At 39.4% G+C, this 23,020-nt stretch overlaps 1 protein-coding gene across 3 annotated transcripts; it reads right to left on the reverse strand.

Annotated features, from left to right (window-relative positions):
* On the reverse strand, positions 1-22,589 carry LOC135846300 (tachykinin-like peptides receptor 99D). 3 transcript variants are annotated; one of them, XM_065365304.1, is made up of 9 exons: positions 21,858-22,589; positions 6,906-7,460; positions 5,641-5,789; positions 4,969-5,290; positions 3,274-3,374; positions 3,075-3,165; positions 2,099-2,617; positions 1,044-1,990; positions 1-1,005 (listed from the first exon to the last, which is right to left on the reverse strand). In XM_065365304.1, the coding sequence occupies exons 2-7, from the start codon at positions 7,179-7,181 to the stop codon at positions 2,426-2,428; spliced, it is 1,131 nt and encodes a 376-aa protein (XP_065221376.1). In that variant the 5' UTR covers positions 7,182-7,460; positions 21,858-22,589; the 3' UTR covers positions 1-1,005; positions 1,044-1,990; positions 2,099-2,425. The 3 variants fall into 3 exon arrangements, with proteins under 3 accessions (XP_065221376.1, XP_065221374.1, XP_065221375.1); XM_065365302.1 differs by having other exon boundaries at positions 1-1,990; XM_065365303.1 differs by having other exon boundaries at positions 1-1,990; positions 21,846-22,589.
* Positions 22,590-23,020: the final 431 nt, after the last annotated feature.

Below are 23,020 nucleotides of genomic sequence, written 5' to 3' on the forward strand. Positions count from 1 at the left end.
TACTCACGATCAGACTTTAATTACAATAATAGATTCTTAATCGATGAAAATAAGTACATAGAACGAATGAGAAAAAAATGAATGAATACTTAGAGAAATTACTTATATGAGCTACAATTTACATGCAAGCGCGGTACACGAATAAGTAGGTAAAGTACATTATTTTAAATAAAATAATTGATGATGATGAATCGCAAACGTACAGATCGGCATACCTTTTAAGTACATATTATGTAGATGTACCTATATGTACGTGTGTAGGTACTATAAATGCTTATGTTAGTAATTAATTCGTATAACACAGAACACAGAAAATCAAAAGGTAACCGACTTTTTGGAGTGAAAGAACTTACGTATTAATAAACAAAAATGTCTGAATAAATAACGTGGAATTTTGGTTTACAGTAGACCTGCATTGTACATCATATAATACTTTTTACCTACTACGCGTACATTACACCCTGTCACCCTACACAGTTAACACTACACAGCTAGTCAGCTACACGCCCAGACCTACACGCACGATACTTGAAGGTACAAATTTGTAGCTCTTATCTTGGCATCGTAGCCGGATCCGAAAATGTTGTGCTCGTATGTAACATGTACTTATACCCAATCCTTCTAAATTGCCCTCGTTTATTTTCTGAATCGAGATTTGAAAATTTGAGCGTCTTGTGTAAAAAAAGTGCACCGAAACCGAGTGACAAATACGGGATGGAGTACATACGTACATACATACCTGATCAAATGGCATGGCAGAAGCATTGTTAGTCGTCAATAAATATCTACTTATAGGAAAAGCTCGTGATCTGTACAGACACTTTTTTTCGTTTTACTGTACAAATTAAGCGTACTAGAACCTAGGTGTAGGTACGTAAGAAACGTCAAAATACTTAGAATGAATGCATCAACTTTCGGTTACCTAAGAACTAGAGAAGGATCTTAGTACTCAAACGCATGCATACGAAATTACGTATGTACTTTACTATGCAAATACATACATACCTATACGTATGTACTTTGCTATGCAAATACATACATACCTATACGTATAAATATGTGATGTGTGTATTATATGTACTTTCTTCTTGTCGGATTTGAAACGGTAATACCTGTTACCTACCTAATTGTAAGCTCGCTTTTGCATCCTTAAAATGGCAATACTTTTTTGTGACGCTGACGTATCGTTATCGTTAGCGTGACTTGCAATTTGCTCCCGCATCGAGTGCAAGAAACAGAAACTTCTTACGTCAGTGACTGCTGTTTTCGAGTTGGTGTTCTAATCATGTACATACGTTCAGTGTGTCGCAGATCAGATCAGGCGAATAATTCGCTAAATAGGTATGCGAATGCGAATGTTACAAAAAACACGAATACATCTGTATTGTACTAGTAGATGTATCGTAGGTACTTTGATTTTGGTTAGGTTTGGGTATGTTTGGTAGACATTCAGCTATAGCATAGGTACCGGGTGCAATATTTATGTATGTACTATGTAGTAAGTAAAATCGATCTCAACATTTGGTTGCATGCGTATTGCGTACTATATTAAAAAAAAATATTTGATTTTATCTGTACATTACAATTAATTTACATAGGTACAATGTACATATTATAGCGTATAGGTACGTGGTACATACATGCAGGTGCGGTCGCTGACATCAAGACTGGTGTAATGTACTCGTAAGTAGGTGATCGAGTCGAGCATTTTAAATGCACACATCAAAATTTAACTTATGTACCTGCATTCGTATTGTGAATTCAATGTAGGAACCAAGTACCACATTTGTAGAAGGATAAGTACGTTTCAGTTTTTCTCGCCTCACTGGACTGACTAGATCATGCATGGAGGCTTGCAATTGTCCGCAATTTTTCCATGTTTGTGATTTTTGGACGCAAATAAAACAAACTTGATAGCGAGGTTTTCAAGACAATCGTAGTAGAAATTTACTTGCTGAATCCCTCCATTGTCTTTCGCTGTCTTCGAATGCTGCGGAAAAAAATATGTTATAGGTATTTCCAACACGAGTAAACATGGCAGTATAAGTAAGTGCAGGTAAGATATACTGCACTGAAAGAGATGGGTTCAGGTACTCACATTTACATGCGCTCGTTACAATTGTTTCGGTACGACGATGCTACCACAACCCCTTGATTCTTCGTTTATTACATCACGTATGGTATCAGGCATGGTCGGTAATCGGTAATCGGTAATCGGTATGGGGTATCAAGACCAACTGTTTTTGGCACACACCACAAACCATAATGTGCTTATGCTTGATGTTCAATTGTTTACCTATTACGAGTGAGTTGGTCGGGTAAAAAAGGAGTAACAATCGAAAGGAATGGGAAAAAAAGGAATAGGTACGCGAAATAGGTATGTATAGAAGCAATACGGTGATTGTTGGTTCATTATTGTTGATCGCTAGCACGACGGGCTTTCCTTTAGTAGAAGCGTTTCATTGGCCGGCATTGAACAGTGTTCTCGCACTGTCGAATTGTATCTCCATTCGTATCTGCCGCTAGAAAATAAGCTCAAGTCACGTCTGAGCTTTTTTTCTTCTTTGCGTAACCTCAGCTTACTGATTCTCATTTGAAATTCTCTTTTGAATTTTTCCTGCAACGTTTGACGCGAAATAAATAGCGTTAGCGAATTTTGAAAGATTCATTCGTGTCTAGACTATGGCGGAGGTGGATCGAGAAGAGAAAAATTTTAGACAATTTTGACCAAATTCGGAGCAGTGCTGAAAAGTGGTTTTGGATTTTAATGACGATCGCCTAGGTCGACGTAGAATTTCAAATATGTCTACACTCTACTCGTTGAAACCGGGCTATTTTTTCCAAAGCAGGTCGGGTAGGGACAACAGCGAGAAAATCTCGATTTTTACAAAAATGCCTCCTCTTTAAAAGGTTCATACTCGTACTCGTATCTGCCCTTCGCATTTTTCGAGTCACTTTCAACTCGTAAGAAAGGTCTACTGTCTGTGATCCAGGTCTACTGTCTGTGATCCACCCTAACCTATAGAATATCTGATTCTGGAATTATTGAAACGATTTGGCCAAATGCAACTCACGTTATAAATGGCGTAGATGAACGGGTTGTAACAGCTATTACTCATAGCGAACCAGTCAAAACAAAAATATATGATATTGATGTATTTGTATCTGCGAAAAGATAATACTCCTAGTTAGCGAAGAACCTGAACTTGTGCTTATGTACCATAATTCTACTCGTGCCTACACCTACATAAGGTAGGTAATTCGGTTACTTACTCGTTGATTTCGGATAAAACTCCTTGCAGTATATTATACGTTTGTAACGGTAACCAACATAAAGCAAACAACGCAACTACTATCACCAACATTTTAATTACCTGAAAAGTGAAAAAAAACGAGCCTAACAAAAACAATCCAATAATACGCGCTTATTCTACGCGTGTACCTATATTTTGAAAAAAAAAAAAATAATAAAAATAATAATAATAATAATAATAATAATAATAATGTAGTCTGAGAATAGTTTCGACACCAGTAGGGATATAATAGAGATATACCTATAAGTAATTGAGTTATATACAGGGTGCGTTGGTAACGTGAAATAGATGCATATGATTGGTGGAATGTTATCTCTCCAGTCCAACAACCAATCATGTGCTATCATTATTAGGCCTACTCATATCATTCACTGTGACCAACCAATAAAGTATTTTAGTAGAAAACTTTTTTAGGGGTACTCGATATTTCTGGGCACCCTGTAGGCGTTTTACTTTTGCAACCCTCGAAAGTACCAATTCGAGCGCGTATCCAGCAGGTTAGGACTGGGGAACCCGAAAAATAAGAAAATTTGTGCGCCACGAATTTTGAAGTAGCCTATGCCTATACCAATCAGTCTAATTACATCGGTAACCTATGTACCTTCCAATTCCCAACTGAGGCTTGTAAATTTATCTACGCGTATGCTCATGTACAACACGGCGGCGTGAATCTTATACCTGCTGCTTTTTCTTCCAGTAGGTAGTTAGGTACATACATATCTGATATCTGCCATTCTACCACTGAGGCACTGAAATACGACATACCGCGACCGTAGCTTATGGCATATGGGCTGGCGGTAATTGAAAAATTACAAACGCGTCGTACGTCGTACGGTCTGCACTCTGCAGGGTAATAAAACGATTCCACGCGATATAGTCTCTCATAAAGTAATAAGTATCCCTAATAAAACGTTTGATACTGTGTTTTTTGTAAATATTTACTCTTCGAAACAACCACCTACGAGACTCTCGGAGTATAGAAAGCGTACTGATGTGTACTTGTGATGGTGTATACGCCGCGCTGTACGGCTACGGCGTGTAGGTAGGACTCGGACTAGATGTGTAGCCTTAGTAATCGCAAATGTTTACACATACCCAATTTTAGTACCTATACGTGTACGAGTATACATATACTGTACATTACCACCAGTGACCAGTGTACATTATACGTACGCGAGTAACACGCGGCTATAAGCTAAAAACTAAGCAGCCCAGCAGCGGATGCCGTGAAGCGTTAATCGCCCAACTCAACTCTCGAGTGGCGAATGGCGAATGGGGAATGGCGAAATAGCGAATTCACAAAATTCCAACATTCATCAATCGCGCATCGCCTTGAAAACGAGAGAAAAATTACGCAGAATGCGGGCGCCGTGTAAAAAAGGTGCGCTTAGAAAGTGCGTTTTTAAAAATTTTCAAAACTTTATGATCAGAATTTTGCCGAAGTGTCGAAATGGGAAATGCGAGAAATTGCTGACATGGCGTACTCGTACGTTGTGCGAAACCTGTCCGCGAAAATCTAGTTGCAGATGCAAAATATTCGAATGGAGGTATCCTAATGCGATGAGTACGTATGTACGAGTATTACGTAACCTATAGGTAGCAGGTAGATACTCGTAAGAGTATGACAAATTGACGATCGCGAGTCGCGACTTACCCTTTTTTTATTTCGCATCAAATTGGCATCGCGGTCCGACTGCGCATTTCCAGGAGTTGTATTTCCCCACAGCGCGAAACTGATGCTGGAGTAAGCCCAAATAATGACGCTCAGCGGCATCACGTACTGCAATAATACCAAAGTTGTTCGATATATTTGCATGGTTTGTTCGCTGAATCTGACCGTAAAGCAGAACGGTTTATTGTTTTCATCAGCAAGGTAGATGACTTGCATCGCGTAACCCATTGGAAAACTCAACAGGATTCCCGAAATCCATATTAGAGATATCACTATTTGGCATTCCGCCTTCGAAGCTCGTCCCCTGCAAAAAATTACACGCGTCCGTTGTGTTACTCCAACTGCAAACTCGATCGTCAGTTATCTAATTATTATAGGTATACCTATGTAGTACCTCTACCTACCTAGTACCTACATATTGTACTGCGAGTAATTTATACTCAGTGCATGAGGTACGAGGTGGGTCTAGGTACCTAGATATATTTGTCGAAATGTTTCGGATTAGGTATCGAAAGGAATTTAGTTTATAAGAAAAAGGGCGAATAGTCGGTAGAGGTAGTTTTTTTTTATCTAACCAAAGGAATTTCGAATCTACAAGAAAGAATCGATTTACGTACGTTTGACGTACGGCGTACGGCGTACTCGAGTACTTACGTGAATGGATTTAGAATGGCTCGATGTCGGTCCACTGCGATCGCAGTTAAAGTGAATACGCTCACCGTAATACTCAACGAGTGGACGAATGGGCAAAACGAGCACATGAAATTCGGTAAATTCCATTTTTGAAGCAAAGCAGCCTGAAACTAACGTAAGCAAAAAATATTAATAATGATAAGTAGTAAGTAGAAGTATGTACTCTGCGTACACGTTTTAATTTTTAATCGTACGTACATAATATATCGGTTCAATGTCATAATAGGTTGTTAGTTAGGTACGCTCCTCACTCGATGCTCGATTATTCGATTAATATCGTATTATCGAGTGGTCTGCCATGAGACGAGGTCAAAGTTGAAGCATCGTTGTTTTTGTCGAGTCGGTGCGAATGCGAAATAATGGAAGTACAATAATTTGGCGAGTGATAGAGAGAGTGAGAGAAAGGCAATTAATAGAAGTGATGTAGGTACTATATACATATGTAGGTAAGGTACCAGTACCTATTATGTATTAGGCTATATTAGCTGCTTTTTGCGCGCAGATATATGCCTAAATACAAATTATGTGAACCCATACTTGGGTTATGTTATACAATGGGGTGTAACTTACCTTATTTTGCAAAGTTAGAATTTTCCATCTCTCACCCCCCTCCCCCCAGGTTGTTATTTCGGGTGGTGCCAAATCAAAGAATTAGAAAGTAACAAAAAAATATTTTGAGGACAGGAAGGGGGGGCTTCCTGGCCCGATTCATTTCGGGTAATATGGTTGGAGAAATTTTTCTCATGAAACACGACAGCTTTAGGACGTCGACATATTTTTTTTTCTTCACACGTGTAATTCACAGGGTAGCCATGGGTGGAGGTAGGCAGTGGGAACTTGACCGAGGTTTTGGAACTAAAAAGTTCCACATTTTAAAAAATGTTGTCTGATTCTCGGATGTTTTGATATTTTGTAAAATTGAAGGGCTCATCGGCACCGCCGTTCATTTTCGAAAAAAAACCTTTTCCACCATACATAAATGTACACCTTACCGGTAGAGGTACGTCTATACGCGAGCGAACGTAATACATATAATACATACGTACGGACTGTGGTACGAATTTAATTTGTCGATGGAGAGGCGGAGTAATATTAGCGTATAGGTTAGCAATAATAGGTACTCGTAGGTACGAATGTCCAATAAGACTTGTGTCAGGTAGACGTACGTCGCGTCGTACGCGGAGGCAAATTAGGCATTCGTCTGTTCAGTGTTCAGATTCACTCACCTCAAACGGTATGGCGAATACAGCCAATAAGAAGTCGGCCAGGGCCAGATTCGCTATGTAGTAATTGGTGACGTTTCGCATTCTTCGGCTGCCGACAATCACCCAAATGACTAGGCCGTTGCCGGCTGTGGCCAAAACCGAGATCGATCCGTAGCAGATGGACAATAGGATGACCATGTACGGCGGTACTTGGTACAGCTCCTCCACGGGGCCGGTGAAGTTTTGCGCTGCCCCAGTCGCCTCCGCCGCTCCCGCTACAAACGATGTCGCATTCATCGCAGTCGTAGTCGTAGTCGTAGTCGCAGTCGCAGTCGCAGCACTGCCCACTGGCCACCACTGGCACCACTTGTCTCAGCCCAACGCATTACCAATACCAATTATCCAACAGCGAGTTTGTACGCGGTACACGTATCAACCGGTATGACGCGGATGCGAATTGGTGCATGCCGCAATCGCCATCGTCGATGTGGCCGCCATAGCTACGTCGCCGCCTTCTACGAGTATCTCTCTATTTTGCCACTTGGCACTCGGACTCGGTTGTGCAGAGCTCTGTACCTGCGAACAAACGTGTACGATCAACTTTACTATGTACAAATTGCAATGTAACTAATTCGAATACTTCATCGAAAGCTCTGCGCGTACATATATTGTAATTCTAGAAAATTTGGCTGACGAAAATTGGCGAGAAACTACGAGTTGTAAAAATCAAAGAATTACGCGTATCAAAAACCACGGGTTTTTACTTCTCGAATATAAGTTTTCAAGAACATAAGTTGAAGAGTAGAAAAATTGATCTCACATCAAAAGTACATATTATAATGTTGTTTTACCTACTTGGAAGTTTTCAAAAAAAAAAAAAAATCCAATGCATTCCAATCAAAACTGCCAGAAAGATTGATTTGAGAAATTTCGGAAACACAACCAAATCGATAGAAAAATTGATATTTTTTGTGAAAATTTAAAATTATTCGACATTTTTGTTTCCTACTCCCCTTCCAAAAATTTTCGAATCACATCTGGTCAATTGGCTAGAAAAATCTGAGGTGTGGGGGGATTTAAGGTAAATAGATGGGAAAATCTGATGAGAAAAGTTGGGGAAAGCCCCCCCCCATGGCACATCACTTCGTCGCGACCCTGTAGCAGCATCACTTATGCAGTACATCATTGTCGGTCGCATCTAAGGAAACAGAAGGGGAGGAGTTGAGTGAGATACCTATATACGAGTATTATAACTGTTTATGGATGACCTTAGCAGAAAAATACAAAGTGACCCGACTTTTTGAAGAGTCTGCCACTCGAAGTCAACTTTCTCGTCATTTTTTGCTCAAAATTCAAGATGATATTTTAATAACTTCCGTAACACAGTGGTTTAGGAACCCCCCTCCCATCCCCACCCCAATGGCTATAAATTCAATATCTAAAAATCCTTTTTTTCAACTTTACGTAATTTATTCGAATATTAGGCTTTTTTATATCTCCCCGTCCTCGCCATTTGGGACATATCCGCACATGTCCTTTCGGGCCGGCTCCCGTTTGCGAACCATGAATAGGAGACTTGACAGCCGAAAAGCAACCCGTTTGCGAACCACAATAGGATAGGATGATGACGCGCAAGATAAAGAATCATCATGCTCGTACATTTCAATTTAAAATGTACCCATTTGCGAACCTAACCCCAAAAGTAGGACTTTTGGTCTTTTGCGAACCACTCTGTTCATCAAGCTTTTGCGTTAATGCGTAATATGATAGGTTAGGAAAAGTAGGAGAATACCTATCGTACTGCAAGTCACCGCGATAAGACTTATATGTACCTACCACCTATAGGTGGTACCTATTACCTTTTAAATTTCAACCGTTACAGGGAGATCATCCGCGTTAGATTTTTTTTCAAATTTTCAGAGCCTCGAACTCTAGTCATGAGGGGGGGGGGGGAGACATACATTGACCAATTAGAACTTTTGAAAATTCATCAAAAATCCAAAAATCAATTTCTACACCTGAAATTTAGGTTTCACAATTTTTAGGATATACTCTTCCGATCCTAGGGTAATCCACCTCAAAATTTGTAGCAGCCCAATTGCAAAACTGCGGGTCCCACGGGGGTCTAAAGGTCTCAACATTTAGATTTTTGGGCAATTCCGCCAAAAAGTGAGCAAGCGACAAAAAGTCATAAGAGTTCTCGAGCCATTTTTCAGACCAAAAATTTAGAAAAATTATACAGAAATGGCTGGAAAATGTGAATGAGCAACTACATGCTCTGGGAATCGTATTTTGTGATTTCTGAGATATGAGCAATTTCAGTGATGTATACATAACCCTCGAGAACTGACATCTCTGAGGAAACCTCCGGGTCCATGTCAGCACCCGGAGGTTTCCTCAGTGATGTCAGTATTTTAATTTTATTTGTTAACTTAACATAACCCGGAGGTTTCCTCAGTGATGTCAGTACATTAATTTTACGTGCTGACATCATTGAGGAAACCTTCGGGTCAAACCCGGAGGTTTCCTCAGCGATGTCAGCATAAAAATAAGTCATCGCTTAAGGGACCCAAGAGGACTGACACCACTGTGGAAATCTCCGGGTTAAACCCGGAGATTTCCACAGTGGTGTCAGTACCCATAAGGATTTAAATGGGTGCTGACACCACTGTGGAAACCTCCGTGTGGAAGTTAATGGATACTGACACCACTGTGGAAATCTCCGGGTTAACCCGGAGATTTCCACAGTGATGTCAGTTTAAACATATGTCAGCCCTCAAAGGGTTTTTAAACGGGGCTATTTTCGACGAAATCGCATTTTTTGACGAGAATAGGAGTATGGGGTTTTAGGCAGCTACGACTACGAGTGTGTGTGAAATATTTTTAGGCGTTGATTTTAAAGACGCCAGTCCGCGTGAAGCTGAATTTTGTACGAATACCTATGTACTACTCGTATTTGTGAAATCGAGGGTGTTGGAAATACAGTGGTACGAATTTTTTGGTCATTATTGCTCACTTCAATAAATTTGAGAATAACGACGAATTTTTTTTCTCGTGTTTTTGCTGTTGTACTCGTAGGTTATGTTGGTACGTGTACGTGAAAAAAGATGTGAAATACTCGAATATATTATGTACATGTACATATAGTTGTATACGAGTATAAGCTATTGTCGAGTCCGCTGTTTTTCAAGTTGGATTAAGACGTAATAGGTGTTGGCGTTTTGGTTGCCGTTGCCAACGACGCGACGCGAGACGGGACGATCGCCCGGTAAATTTTGCGATAAGCCGATCACGGTTTACAGGTAATGATTTTTAAGGTTTGCACGATTAAACCCGATTAAACCCCTGGGTATCGGTATCTGTCTCTGTCTCTGTCTCTGTCTCTTTCTTTACTTTTTGTCCATGCTGGCGTCGCAGTCGCAGTCGCAGTCGCAGTCGCAGTCGCAGTCGCAGTCGCGTAGCGTATCACCGTCGTTATGTTAGATTTGTCTTATCGCGCTTGTTGAAAGTTGAGTAGTACACAACACAATTACACATAGTTACACAGAGTATTGTACAAATTTTTCATCGAGTATATGCGTGTATTGTAAGAGTACGAGTACGAGTACGAGTACGAGTACGAGTACGTCTACGTAGGCTATATAATGACTGAGTATTGAATATTGAGTACGCCATCATGCTGAATGCTGATAGCCGTGTCAAGACGTACATTATTGCATACATGCATAGGTGTTAGGTGGTAAAGCTGTAGTACAGCTAATAGGTATACATACATACAATATACATGCACTAGTAGACATGGTGGCGGCGGCGCCGGCGACGGCGTCGGCGTGGTGCGTTACGCTGCCAAAATAGAGATATCGATACCTAACGGTATTGGTATCGGTATCTATATTGATATTATTCCTTCATAATACCTTCTTGGGACTATACTGGTATATTAGCTGGTTAGCTGCAGCATTAGTTCTACATACATACTGTACATATATGTACCTATTTTACGAGTGCATAGTACATACAGGATGCGCAAAAATATCGAGTACCCCCAAAAATGCATTCTGCTAAATGTTTCGCTTGGTCACAGTCTCACAGTGAATGATATACTCGACTACTCGTCGTCGTCGTCATAACTATAGCACATGATTGGTTGTTGAACTGAGGTGATACATAACATTGACATTCCCTTGTAATCGCTATAATCATACGCTTATTCATCTACGAGGATTTCACGTTGCCAACCTATATTTTTGACCAACAACAGAACTTTCTTTGGAGGTGTAGTTCGGTAGTTGGTGTCGGTACCCTGCCACCCTACCGACATATTATGTACAGATATGGGTTGTATGTACTTGCACTCGCCGCCAACCAACTTCGTCACCCTTCTGATCCCGCACACCCCACCCCGCATCCCGCGCTCCGTACCGGCAACTGTTGTCGGCTCTCGAGTGTTTATCCAAGTTTTATGATTTACTTATACCTAGGAGTGTTACCCATTTATGACCTACGCTATGTAACTCGTATTTGCGGCTATCGCGATGTTATTTTGCGCGTTTACCCTTACCGTTTATTTACTCAGTGAAGCTCTTGCGTCTTCGCGTTACCATATATGAGCAGGTAATAGGTATCTCTATCTACTATCTATAGCTATCTAGTACCTATCTACCTCTACCCGTACCCGTATGTCCTATGTAGTATGTACATACTTGATGAGTGATTACACTATAATGAACCTGATGGCTGATGGACGATTCCACTCGCATTTATGTTGAGAATTTCATTTCGAAACAACAGCAACAACATAGCGAAAAGTTTTTGAAGCTATTGATCCAGGAGGGCTTCGACTCGAATAGCCTATAATAATCGGCGTTCGCGTTCGTGTATTACACGGTGTGCACACCTGCTATTCTGCAGGTACATATCTACGAGTACCTACTTATGTATTGTACTATCTTCTACAACTTGACCGATGTAGATTTGATTTTGATCACACGGTTGGTCGGTTGCAGACGATTCGGATAAAAAAAATCGCCATTTCGTTCTCGATTTGAAACATTTTTTCAACAGCGATTAGTAATTCTTTGTGATTTGTAAAAATTTCTCCTCGATTTTGCTATCAATTTTATCAATTTTTGGCAATTTTCAGGTACATACTTAGGTATACCTATTCTCGTGTCCATTTTACACGTTCATTTATAATAAGTACGATGTATAGGTGTTTGGTATAATTTTTGACTAAATTCCACTTGGACGATATTATCGATCAAATTTTATTGCTAGGTAAAATTTTAAAATCTGCCCGGTTTTCGCGAAATTTTGCTCGGATTCTGAGAGCACTAATAATTGAAGTAGGTATTATTTTTGCTAATTTTCAATGGTTTGTACTCGTATGTCATTTTAACAAGTTTCAACGTTGTTTTATGTAATTCTTGCTAAAGGCAATATTGCACCGATGTTGGGAAACTTTTAGGGCAATTTTGCGTACATTTTTTCACCTTTCGGTTGTTTGTCAATAATATGTAATATTCCGCCGCGCCGATTTTTTGGTGATTTTGAGCGATTTTATAAATGTATAAAAAATAACGCGTTTGTTTGCAATTAAACGAATGTCGACATGATCATTGATCAGAAATCCGCGATTCCAATCATACTCGTAGTATAGGTATTTTTGTCTACGCAGGTAGGTACGTTTAATAGTTTTCTTTCATATTCAGACCTCGTGATGGTAAAAATGCTCGTACATATAATCGAGTAGCCATTATTTCAAGTTTCAGCCATTTATTAAAAACTTTCCATCTTTATGTAGGTATTTCGTAGCTGATATGATACGATGCGATATTCTCGTATAACGTACGCAGGACGTAGTCCTAGGGCCAGACGGCCGCGGCAGTGGCGGCGACGACGTGGTGCGGCGCGGCGTTGCGGGTCGCTTATTAATTAATATCTGTATCGTACCATACTACTCGTATATCGCTATACTCGCGTATCTGCGAATACAATGTATAAATACATCGAAGGGCTACGCTGACGCTGCTGCTGTAGCCGCGAATTAGCCGATTAGCCGATACCCATTTCCGAATATCCTTTATTATTTGGTGTCGTATGCTATGCTATGCTATGCTAACGTATTCGTATTTTCAACCTTATCGTATTACTCGATACTCGCACAGTCGAAATTTGACGCCGCGCTTTCGCTTTTATTATCCTTAATTCCGCCCCCGCCCTTAAATTGTACTCGTGTCGCGTTTTCACCACGCGCTTGTTTATGCTCGTAACCATTAGGTATAGGGCCTATGGGCATTTGACAGTCGGCATCGAGTGTTTGCCGTTTACTCGAGTTCGAGTTTCACTTGGTACCGACCTGGAATCTGAAATCTGGAGTCTGGGGTATGGGGCTATGGGGTATGGTACTCGCTTTGTATGTTATTGAAATATTATACTCTCTAGTACGTATAGGCCTAGATGATGTTAAAATGCGACAAAATTTAACCAAACAAAGGGTACTCCCCGATTAAGATAGGCAAAATGCCCTTAACCTCAGATTTCGATGAAACTCACAGGGTATGTTTAGTACCACCAAAAAATAATTTTGGGCCCGTAACCCGCTCCCCACCCCACCACCCTCAGGCAGGGGGGCCAAAAAACGCGTTTTTCAGGGGAAAAATTCTGCATCAGCGAGTAATTTAGATAAATTTATTCTGTAAACGAATATAGTTAGCGTATACATGGGGGTACCTCCCTGAATTTTTTCAGAATTTTTCATCGCATGGGGGGAGAAGGAGGGACAAAAGAAAACTTTAAATCGACATTACTCCGGAACGAAAAAACATACCAAAACGATTTTTTCGTCAAATATGTATTTTTAGGTCTATTTTCTATAGAAATCATCACCCGGCCATTTGGAGTGGTGGGTCAAGCTCAAAAGTTCAAAAAACTCTCAAAAAACCACGTTTTTTACGTTTTTCTCCAAAAATATGGACAAGTGGCCGAAATCGAAGAGAACCAAGTTGTTCAGCGTGAAATTTTACCTCAGAATCTGTAATTGAAAATTCATTTATACCGCGCGATCGTACGGTAAAACTACACGCGCAGAAGTATTTTTGCTTATACATATGTATGTATCAAGATAGCTGAAAGGGTATTCCTGAGTAAAATAGGTGAAATGTCCCTGTCCTCAGATTTCTGAAACTTTGATGAAACATCGTTGGGTACCTTTCAAAAAAATGTTGGAGCCAAAAAAAATTCCCCCAGCCCACTTCCCTTGCTCACAATAGCGAAAAAACGTTTTTTGGGGGGGAGGGATCATGCTTCAACGAGTCTTTAAAAAAAAGATGTTTTAAATTCACTCAAAATATATAGAGGAGACAGTATGATGAAAGTACATACATATTTGAGATTCTGCGTCGATCTATGCTATTACCGTCAAAATCCAAGTGCACTTTTAGAGTTCTAGTGAGCGATTGAAAATTTTCAAGTCGGTTTTTTTGGGGGTAGGGGGAATTAATAGTTGGTTTTGAAAATATTTTCTTCGCAAATGTTTCGCTATAATGAAGAAAAAACATTGAAGTATATATTTCTGAAACTGAGGAAATATTTTGGGACGCAGTGACGCCAATATTTTAGGTTTCAAAAAATCGAGAAAAATTGCAAAAAATTCCTAAATTGTGAGTAATTTTTCGAAATTATCAATAACAAATTGAAAACAATAGCATAGAATGGACGCAGAATCTCAAATAATTTCATTTAGGACTGGGTCGTCATTTTTCTCAAAACAAATTGGGTACAGAGGCTTCAGTGAAAAAACACGATTTTTTTGACAATACCCCCCACTTTGAGGGCCCATGTTTTCCTTTTAGGGGCACTTCTAGAGCTAGAATTTTTCTGTGCAACTTTCAACTCAAAATGACGGGTTTTGCTGTAATTGATAAAAATTCACAGTATTTTCCCCATTATTTCGCGATCCACCCATCTACTAGGTAGGTATACTTATTGTGGTTTCAATGTACTTGGTAGGCAACTCACATAAAAATTTAATGATCGACACCAACAAGAAACCTTTCTGATAGTTTTGAGTTAGATACTATGTACTTGAAAAATACTTGTAATTCAAGAAAATCTTGATTAAGAACTTGCATGGCGTTAATTGCGCTATAATGAAGCATTTTTCACAAAAAATCTAATTTTTGGGCAACCCCTTTCCACAATGTGACCGTTAGGAGGATCCAACTGCAAATAAAATTTCATATTCGCGTTCAGCGAGTTCGATTCATGTGATAACGATACCCACATTGTCAATCTACTTTCGCCCCAAAATTTGTGAGAGGGGGTGCCTATGGCCCCAAAATTGGAGTTTCAAGAAGTTCGTTGGTTTTCTATTGTTTTTGGAGGCTAGAAGGCAAAATTACAGATCGCTTTTTTTTGTGGTGCCGTGACCCAAAAAATACAATTTTGAGTATTTTTTGAGTTTTTGAAGATGGCCCACCTGGAGGGAAAATTTGAATAAAAAAAACCAATTATAGTACTCATGCTGATATGTTCCTGAAAAAAAATTCATGTGCTTGAATTAGGTTTGAAGATACGGCAGCTTCAAATTTTCTTTTGTCAATATCTTCCCCCTGGAGAGCCAAAAATTTTTGAAAAAATTTACGTTGCTAGAATCATATCTTCTTCAAGTACATACTTTGAGTGAATACAGATTTTTTTTAAAAACTCGTTGAAGCATGATCCCTCCCCCCCCCCCAAAAAACGTTTTTTCGCTATTGTGAGCAAGGGAAGTGGGCTGGGGGAATTTTTTTTGGCTCCAACATTTTTTTGAAAGGTACCCAACGATGTTTCATCAAAGTTTCAGAAATCTGAGGACAGGGACATTTCACCTATTTTACTCAGGAATACCCTTTCAGCTATCTTGATACATACATATAAGCAAAAATACTTCTGCGCGTGTAGTTTTACCGTACGATCGCGCGGTATAAATGAATTTTCAATTACAGATTCTGAGGTAAAATTTCACGCTGAACAACTTGGTTCTCTTCGATTTCGGCCACTTGTCCATATTTTTGGAGAAAAACGTAAAAAACGTGGTTTTTTGAGAGTTTTTTGAACTTTTGAGCTTGACCCACCACTCCAAATGGCCGGGTGATGATTTCTATAGAAAATAGACCTAAAAATACATATTTGACGAAAAAATCGTTTTGGTATGTTTTTTCGTTCCGGAGTAATGTCGATTTAAAGTTTTCTTTTGTCCCTCCTTCTCCCCCCATGCGATGAAAAATTCTGAAAAAATTCAGGGAGGTACCCCCATGTATACGCTAACTATATTCGTTTACAGAATAAATTTATCTAAATTACTCGCTGATGCAGAATTTTTCCCCTGAAAAACGCGTTTTTTGGCCCCCCTGCCTGAGGGTGGTGGGGTGGGGAGCGGGTTACGGGCCCAAAATTATTTTTTGGGGGTACTAAACATACCCTGTGAGTTTCATCGAAATCTGAGGTTAAGGGCATTTTGCCTATCTTATCCGGGGGTACCCTTTCTATTTGTATACTGTATAGTTTCACTTATCCGTTGTAAGCAGCGACCATCAGCGTCCTGGCTAGTGGCTAGTGGCTACGCACTTGTTAGTGATAATTTGAGCCTTTACTCGATATCGATTCTACGAGTATGTCTATCATTCTATAGTCTATACATTGAAAAAGTTTCAAATTTTCATTCGACATTTCACGAAATTGAACGGTGAACCGTTTTTGATCGTTTAATAGCGTCCGTCCCGCGTCCGCGTGCCAGAGTACGCGATTACGCGATATACATATAGGTACGCGAGTACGGTTTAAGCCCCTCATCGCTCGGTCTCTAATACGCAATTCAGTCTGTGTGCGCGTTCGATGCGTAATAGCGCAATTGCGCAATCGGCTTGTAAATTTTAAACCTGCGAAACGTGAAAACCAGTTTCAATAATTTCTCGGCCGTTCTTAATTTTGGAAAATTGATGAAAATTGAAAGTTGACTGCAAATAACGCATTTAACGTTGCGAGGATGAAGCCGCCGCCGCGCCGCGCCGCGCCGGTCTGAAAATTTGTGGACGTTGAAATTATTCTAAACTCGTTGTTCGGTGATGTCTTTATCGGTCATGTTATTTTCAAATATTTTTGCCAGCTGCGTCGTTTTTGACGTGTTTTTTTAAAAACGTGTTGACAACTTTTACACCATTCGCTGCAGGTTGGGCTTTCTATGGGTAATTCTCAGAAAAAGGTAAAAATCGTGTACATGGCAAATTTCTCAAAGGTTTTAGCATGAAATTTTTTATTTTTTTTTTTTGGTCCATTCAAGGATCATCCCCCACACATTTCACATATGGTATTGAGATTTTTAGCCCCTCCTTTCATTGGCGTACATTCGATTTTATACCCCAAATGTCCTTCGACTTGGCTGTCACACGCCATGTTTTTGAAAATGAATGTTATAAAGTGTCATGAACTTCATTTTTTTGGGGAAAAATTGACACATACTCATTATCATAGAACACGAAGGTCCATTATTGTGCAAATTGCAATTGGAATAAGTCCATAGGAAGCTCACATTTCACATTTGAAAACTGTCACACACTTTTTGCGCAAATTTTAGAGCAATTTTCAATTATTTTTGGTAGCTTCCCAATCCAACATTTTTTTCTGGCGAGTGGCTGCACTGGTTCACTGTCCTCATAAAAATGTTACCCCGCAATGTTATTTTCAAAACCTACGCAATGGCTCGTTCTGATCGTACTTGTCTCTGAAAATATGATATTTCGCAAAATCGGTGTCCTTCGGCTTGCCTTTTTATTTACCCTGATGAACCCGCCAAAAACGATAATTAAGAAAGGGAAGTTATTCTACATAATAAATACGCATTTATTACGTGTTCAAACTCGAATAATGTCCAGTAGGTAAGGCTAGAAACGAAAAAACGTTGAGATTGTCCTTCGGCTTGTCCAGCGCCCATTTGTCCTTCGACTTGGCCAAATTTCAGACAGCTGTACTTTTATCGCGCTAGTCAACATATTACACGATAATACAAGCAAAATTTGACATTTTCTCCCACCCCACACCTCACCTCCACCCCTACCAAAAAAATAAGTCCAGATTCGAACTTTGCGGCCTGAAAAACGTGAATCGACATATCACACGATAATATAAGCAAAATTTGACATTTTCCCCCTCCCCACGCCTCACCCTCCACCTCTACATAAAAAATAACTCCAGATTCGAATTCTACGACCTCGAAAACATATCAATCGACATATTACACATCGATGAGGGTCGAATTCTTATTATCGCTGTTTTAGGGAGGCCGGGGTCCACAGTGGGGGGGATTGAATTGAGGCCAACACTAGAACAGTGATCTAGGACACCTATACAAATAATTCCCACTTGAAATTTTCCAAAAAAATAATTTTTATTTTTCAAAATTATGCACATCAAAATTGACCCTTTTTCTGAGAATTACCCCTATACCAAACAAATTCATTCGACGATTACTTTTTCGTTTTATTTTATAAGCGGCAATATTTTTGTCATCGAATCGAGCGAGGCTGTTAGCGAATAAAATTTGATTGAAGGGGAGGTTACGGAGCCGCGTAAAAAATTAAAGTGGCTAGATGTTTACTCGAGTATGTTGGCAGGGAGTGAGGTATGGTACGGGCGTATACTTACTCGTATACTGTATGTACAATATTTATACATTATACGATATAGGTACAGGGACAGGCAGTAGGTATTCGATTCATTTTCATCGCCTCTGGTTGTTTGGATTGGGGTTGTCGGTTGTGTATACTGTACACTGTGTACAGCCTGGCAATCCAATTGCGAACACCCGCGCGTATACCTAAGAAACAAACGCGTGGAGTCGAGTAGGTGTTTTGCTGAATTTTTTACAAAATCGTCATTTTTGCTACGTACGAGTACTCTCACGAATACCTACCTGCCTGCCTGCCTACCTACCAACCAACAGGGTGCGCAAAAATATCGAGTACCACCAAAAAAGTTTTCTGCCAAACATTTCGGTTGGTCACAAATCACAATGGATTATAACACTCGTACGAGTAATGATGATTTTAGACTGAGGTGATAACATTTCACCAATCATTTATGCATCATTTCAGCACGTTGCCAAACTATAGTTTTAACAATAAGCTTTCTTTGGGTATATAGACACTGGACCTGCGTATAAGACAACCAACTGGCAGCCATCTTGGCAAAATATCCTGTGTAACGCCGCGCGCAGCCAAGAGTTCCTCGCCGACTACACAACCCTCCCTTTTCCCTGTTGCCTGCAAAATCGAGTACAGCGCTGCAAAGAGCACCCAGCGGGATAAATTTGCGTTACACAAGTTTTCGTTACCGTTTCCATTCCCCTCGGCCTGCAGTTGGTTGTCTTATACGCAGGTCCAGTGTCTATATTTGGGTACTATAGATTTCTGCGCACCTTGTATCTAATCTACCTACATAGTACCTATACTATGGCGCATGTCCCAACTTGGACCCATTGAAAACAGACTGGGGTAAGTTGGGACAGTTGTAAAGTTGGCAAATTCGGAGTACCTAAAATGCAGTAGGCTTACCTTGCGGCTGAAAGTAGTGATTTGTACAATAGTGATTAACCGCCTCGACTCCTCATCCCCCCCCCAAAAAAAATTCCCACTCATTCTGGAACCTTTATCCGCCTTTCCAAAGTTGGACACACGCGTGTAAGAATTGACAAGACCTCGGGGTGTATACATTTTTCGAGTTGACGTGTTAATTTCTCAATCGGAGTGGGAAGTAGGGGGCTGAGGAGAAAGCAAACGATGAAATTTAACTACAAAGCGATAATACGTGCGAATAATAGTATATTATGCAACTAGGGAGATAATGTGATCTTCAACGAATTTTGAGGTTTATTTCCCGAGCGAAGCGAGGGAAGTAACTCAAAATGGTTGAAAATCACGTTATCTCCCCAGTTCCATAAAATATTTTACGTTTTTAAGGGAGAGAATCGCTTATTTGTCCGCCGAGCGATTAGCGAGCGGGAGGTAATGTAGCAGATTATCTCCCTAGAAACGTAAATGTTTTCAAGCCCGTACAATATTCCAATTTTAAGGACGCGCAACTCTTACGTTAGATAAATATACATAAGTAGGTCTGCACTGCAGACGGCAGGCAAGCACAAGCCCATACAAACAGTACACCTTTGTATAGTCAGGCATCGCAAGTGGTCATTTTAATAATGACTTGGTCATTTTTTTCAATCTTGGTCATTAAAAGTCATTTTTTTCGAGAAAGTCATTTTTAGGTCCTTATTTTCATGGTCTTCCCTCGTCTTTAATTTTTTTTTAAATTTTACACAAAAAAAAGTGAAATGTAACAGTTATTCCAAATATTTCATCATTTTTTTCTATTTTTATACTTTAATGGAAATTGATGTTACTATTAGTTGTTAGTTTCATGAAAATATTCCAAATAAAAATATAGTAAAAGCTTGTTATAACGCTTTCGGTTATAACGCTGATTTTCTCTGGTCCCTAGACAACCCCATTTAAACCAATGTAAAATTATTCGCGATATAATGCTCATGAGCGATTATAAATCGCGCTTTAACGCTCTAAAATTTAAGAAAAATCACATTTTTAAAATGATTTTGACAATAAAAAACCAATTTTTTGCGACAAAAAAGCTTACTTTCATGTAAAAAATTTGCACTTTCCCACTTTCTGAAAATTTCGGCCGCAAGAGCAGTTTTTTTGTGCAATTCTTACAGTTTTGATTTTAGAAACAGTAAAAAAAACTTTTATCGCAAAATTTTGCAAAAGTTGCAGTTATACAAACAAGTAAAATTACTTTCGATTTTGGCCAGAAAAAGTAAGATTTTTCAATAACCTTATCAAACTTTAATAGAAGCTTGATTACAATTCTTACAAAAAAGGCAGTTAAGTATCTAGAATTTTTACAAAAGAGTAGAGTTCTAAATTTTTTGTCATAATCTTGAGAAAAAAACTGAAAAGTGAAATTTTTCAAAACTTTGGTAAGCTATATTGATTACTTTTTAGTTTTTTGGAAAATTTGGAACAAGAATGCAAGGCTTTCTGAAAATTTTGACCACAGAAAACAATTTTGTAAAACTGACATTACTATTCATATTATTTATAGCAGACCTCAAAATCAAAGTAAAATTTCAGTTTTTTTTCATTTTCAATTGGAACAGTTGTTCAAATTCAAAATGAAGTTCACGTTTTCACTTCTTTTATTACGCTCTTTTTGCTTTAAAACAAGAATTCGCGGTATTACGCTCAACAGCATTAAAACGAGAATTTTGATTATAACGCATTTCGGCTTATAACGCTCTTTTTTTTGATCAATTGAAGAGCGTTATAACGAGCTTTTACTGTAATTTCAAAGCTTTTTTGCCGCGTACATTTTTAGCTTGAAATGTTATCAGTTCATAGCCAATAAAATGAATTGTGTTGGTTGATATAGGGTCTAAACATCTAGAAATCGAAAATATTAAGGTCATTTTTTAGTCATTTTTTTGGTGAAAAAAAGTCATTAAAGTCATTATTTTTTTTAAAAATTCAATTGCGATGCTTGTATAGTTCTTGTTCTGTATGTGTTTGTGTATAAATGATGGATAAGCATTGGTAATGACTAATGGTAATGGTATATGTAAAAGGAACAACGAGCCAAATTGAATCGTGTCTACTTGTCTATAGGATACGCGTGTATAATGTTTTCACGATTCACTGTTGACCGTTGAAAGGATTTCAATGGCGAATGAGACCTACCTACCTACCTTTGAAAAATAAAAAGACTCGTTTGCGTATTAGCCTATTGGGGATTAGGATTAATTTTAAAATGTACGAAAGATGCACCTGCCAAGGGTAGAGATTTACTTGGGGCTTGGGCCGTACATTTGGTGTTAGTGGAAGCCTAAATACAAAAGTCCAGAAGCATACGCACGCATTTTTCTACCTGTTGGCTGTCGGTGGTTGGTGGTCGGTGGTTGGTGGTTGGTGGATGCCGAATATACCTCACACCTCTCCTAGGCAACGACGAATGTACTCGTACGAGTAGTTTACGGTGCACGCGCTTCCGTGTAGGACGAGATGCTGAAATGCTGAAATGCTGAGATGCTGAGATGACAAGGTGTTGGCGTTGAGATGCTGCGAATGAAACAGTAGTACCTAGTCCTACGAGGAACGCGGAATGCTAGATGGGGGATACGGAAATGCTGACGCTGCAAATTCACCAATTCGGTACGGTATACGTACAACGTACACGTACACGTACACGTACGTAGGTCTAGGTACTCGTATGTGAATCACGTGGTTGATGCACTTCCGAACAACCGACGAGGACGAGTTAATCCGTACACGAAATGCCTTTACTTACGTTACGTAGTTACGAGTATAATAAACGATCGTTTCGATTCGAGAAATTAAACGCGCGTAAAAAAAACAAAAAATCGCAAAAAAGAATCAAAAAGATGACGAACGAAACGGTATACGAGTATTACGCGGATACACTCGTCACTCGCACTATGGCAGTGGACATCGAGTAGCCGAATGTGGTGGCGGTTCAGTGTATCGGTATCGGTATCGGTAGTCGTGGTCGAGGCCGTGGCCGCACTCGCGTACTGCCTCGCTGCGATTACGAATTACGATACCGTGTTAGTCGTGGTTCGCGATATCGTCTCGCGTCCTCAAAAAAATAAAAATAAAAAAAAATTCGACGATTTTTCAAGCAACTAACTGAACGATGCGCGCAAGCGTCGCGCACCGCCTCGCCGCCGCGTCCCTTTGTCGTGAAAAGTGAAAGATAAAAAGAAGACGAAAAAACGTATTTCATTTCGATTACTTACTTACTCGGTTCGAAAGTAGATTAGAACATTAACATTTCACATTACACATGTCGATGGCTTGGTATAAATACCTCGTAAGTCCAAAATTGTAAATTTTTCAGGAGAGCAAAAAAACGTTTAAAACATGCAGATCTTGTTATTTGCAGGTTTAGATTGCATTATTATATTTTAGGGGTCTTAATGATATGGTCTGATGATATTTTATAGAATAGTTTGTTATAAGTAGATAATTATAGTGCTTTAAAACGACATACGAGGTTTTTAAACTTATGAT

Source organism: Planococcus citri, chromosome 5, assembly GCF_950023065.1.
Source record: "Planococcus citri chromosome 5, ihPlaCitr1.1, whole genome shotgun sequence".
In the NCBI taxonomy this organism is placed as follows: Eukaryota; Metazoa; Arthropoda; class Insecta; order Hemiptera; family Pseudococcidae; genus Planococcus; species Planococcus citri.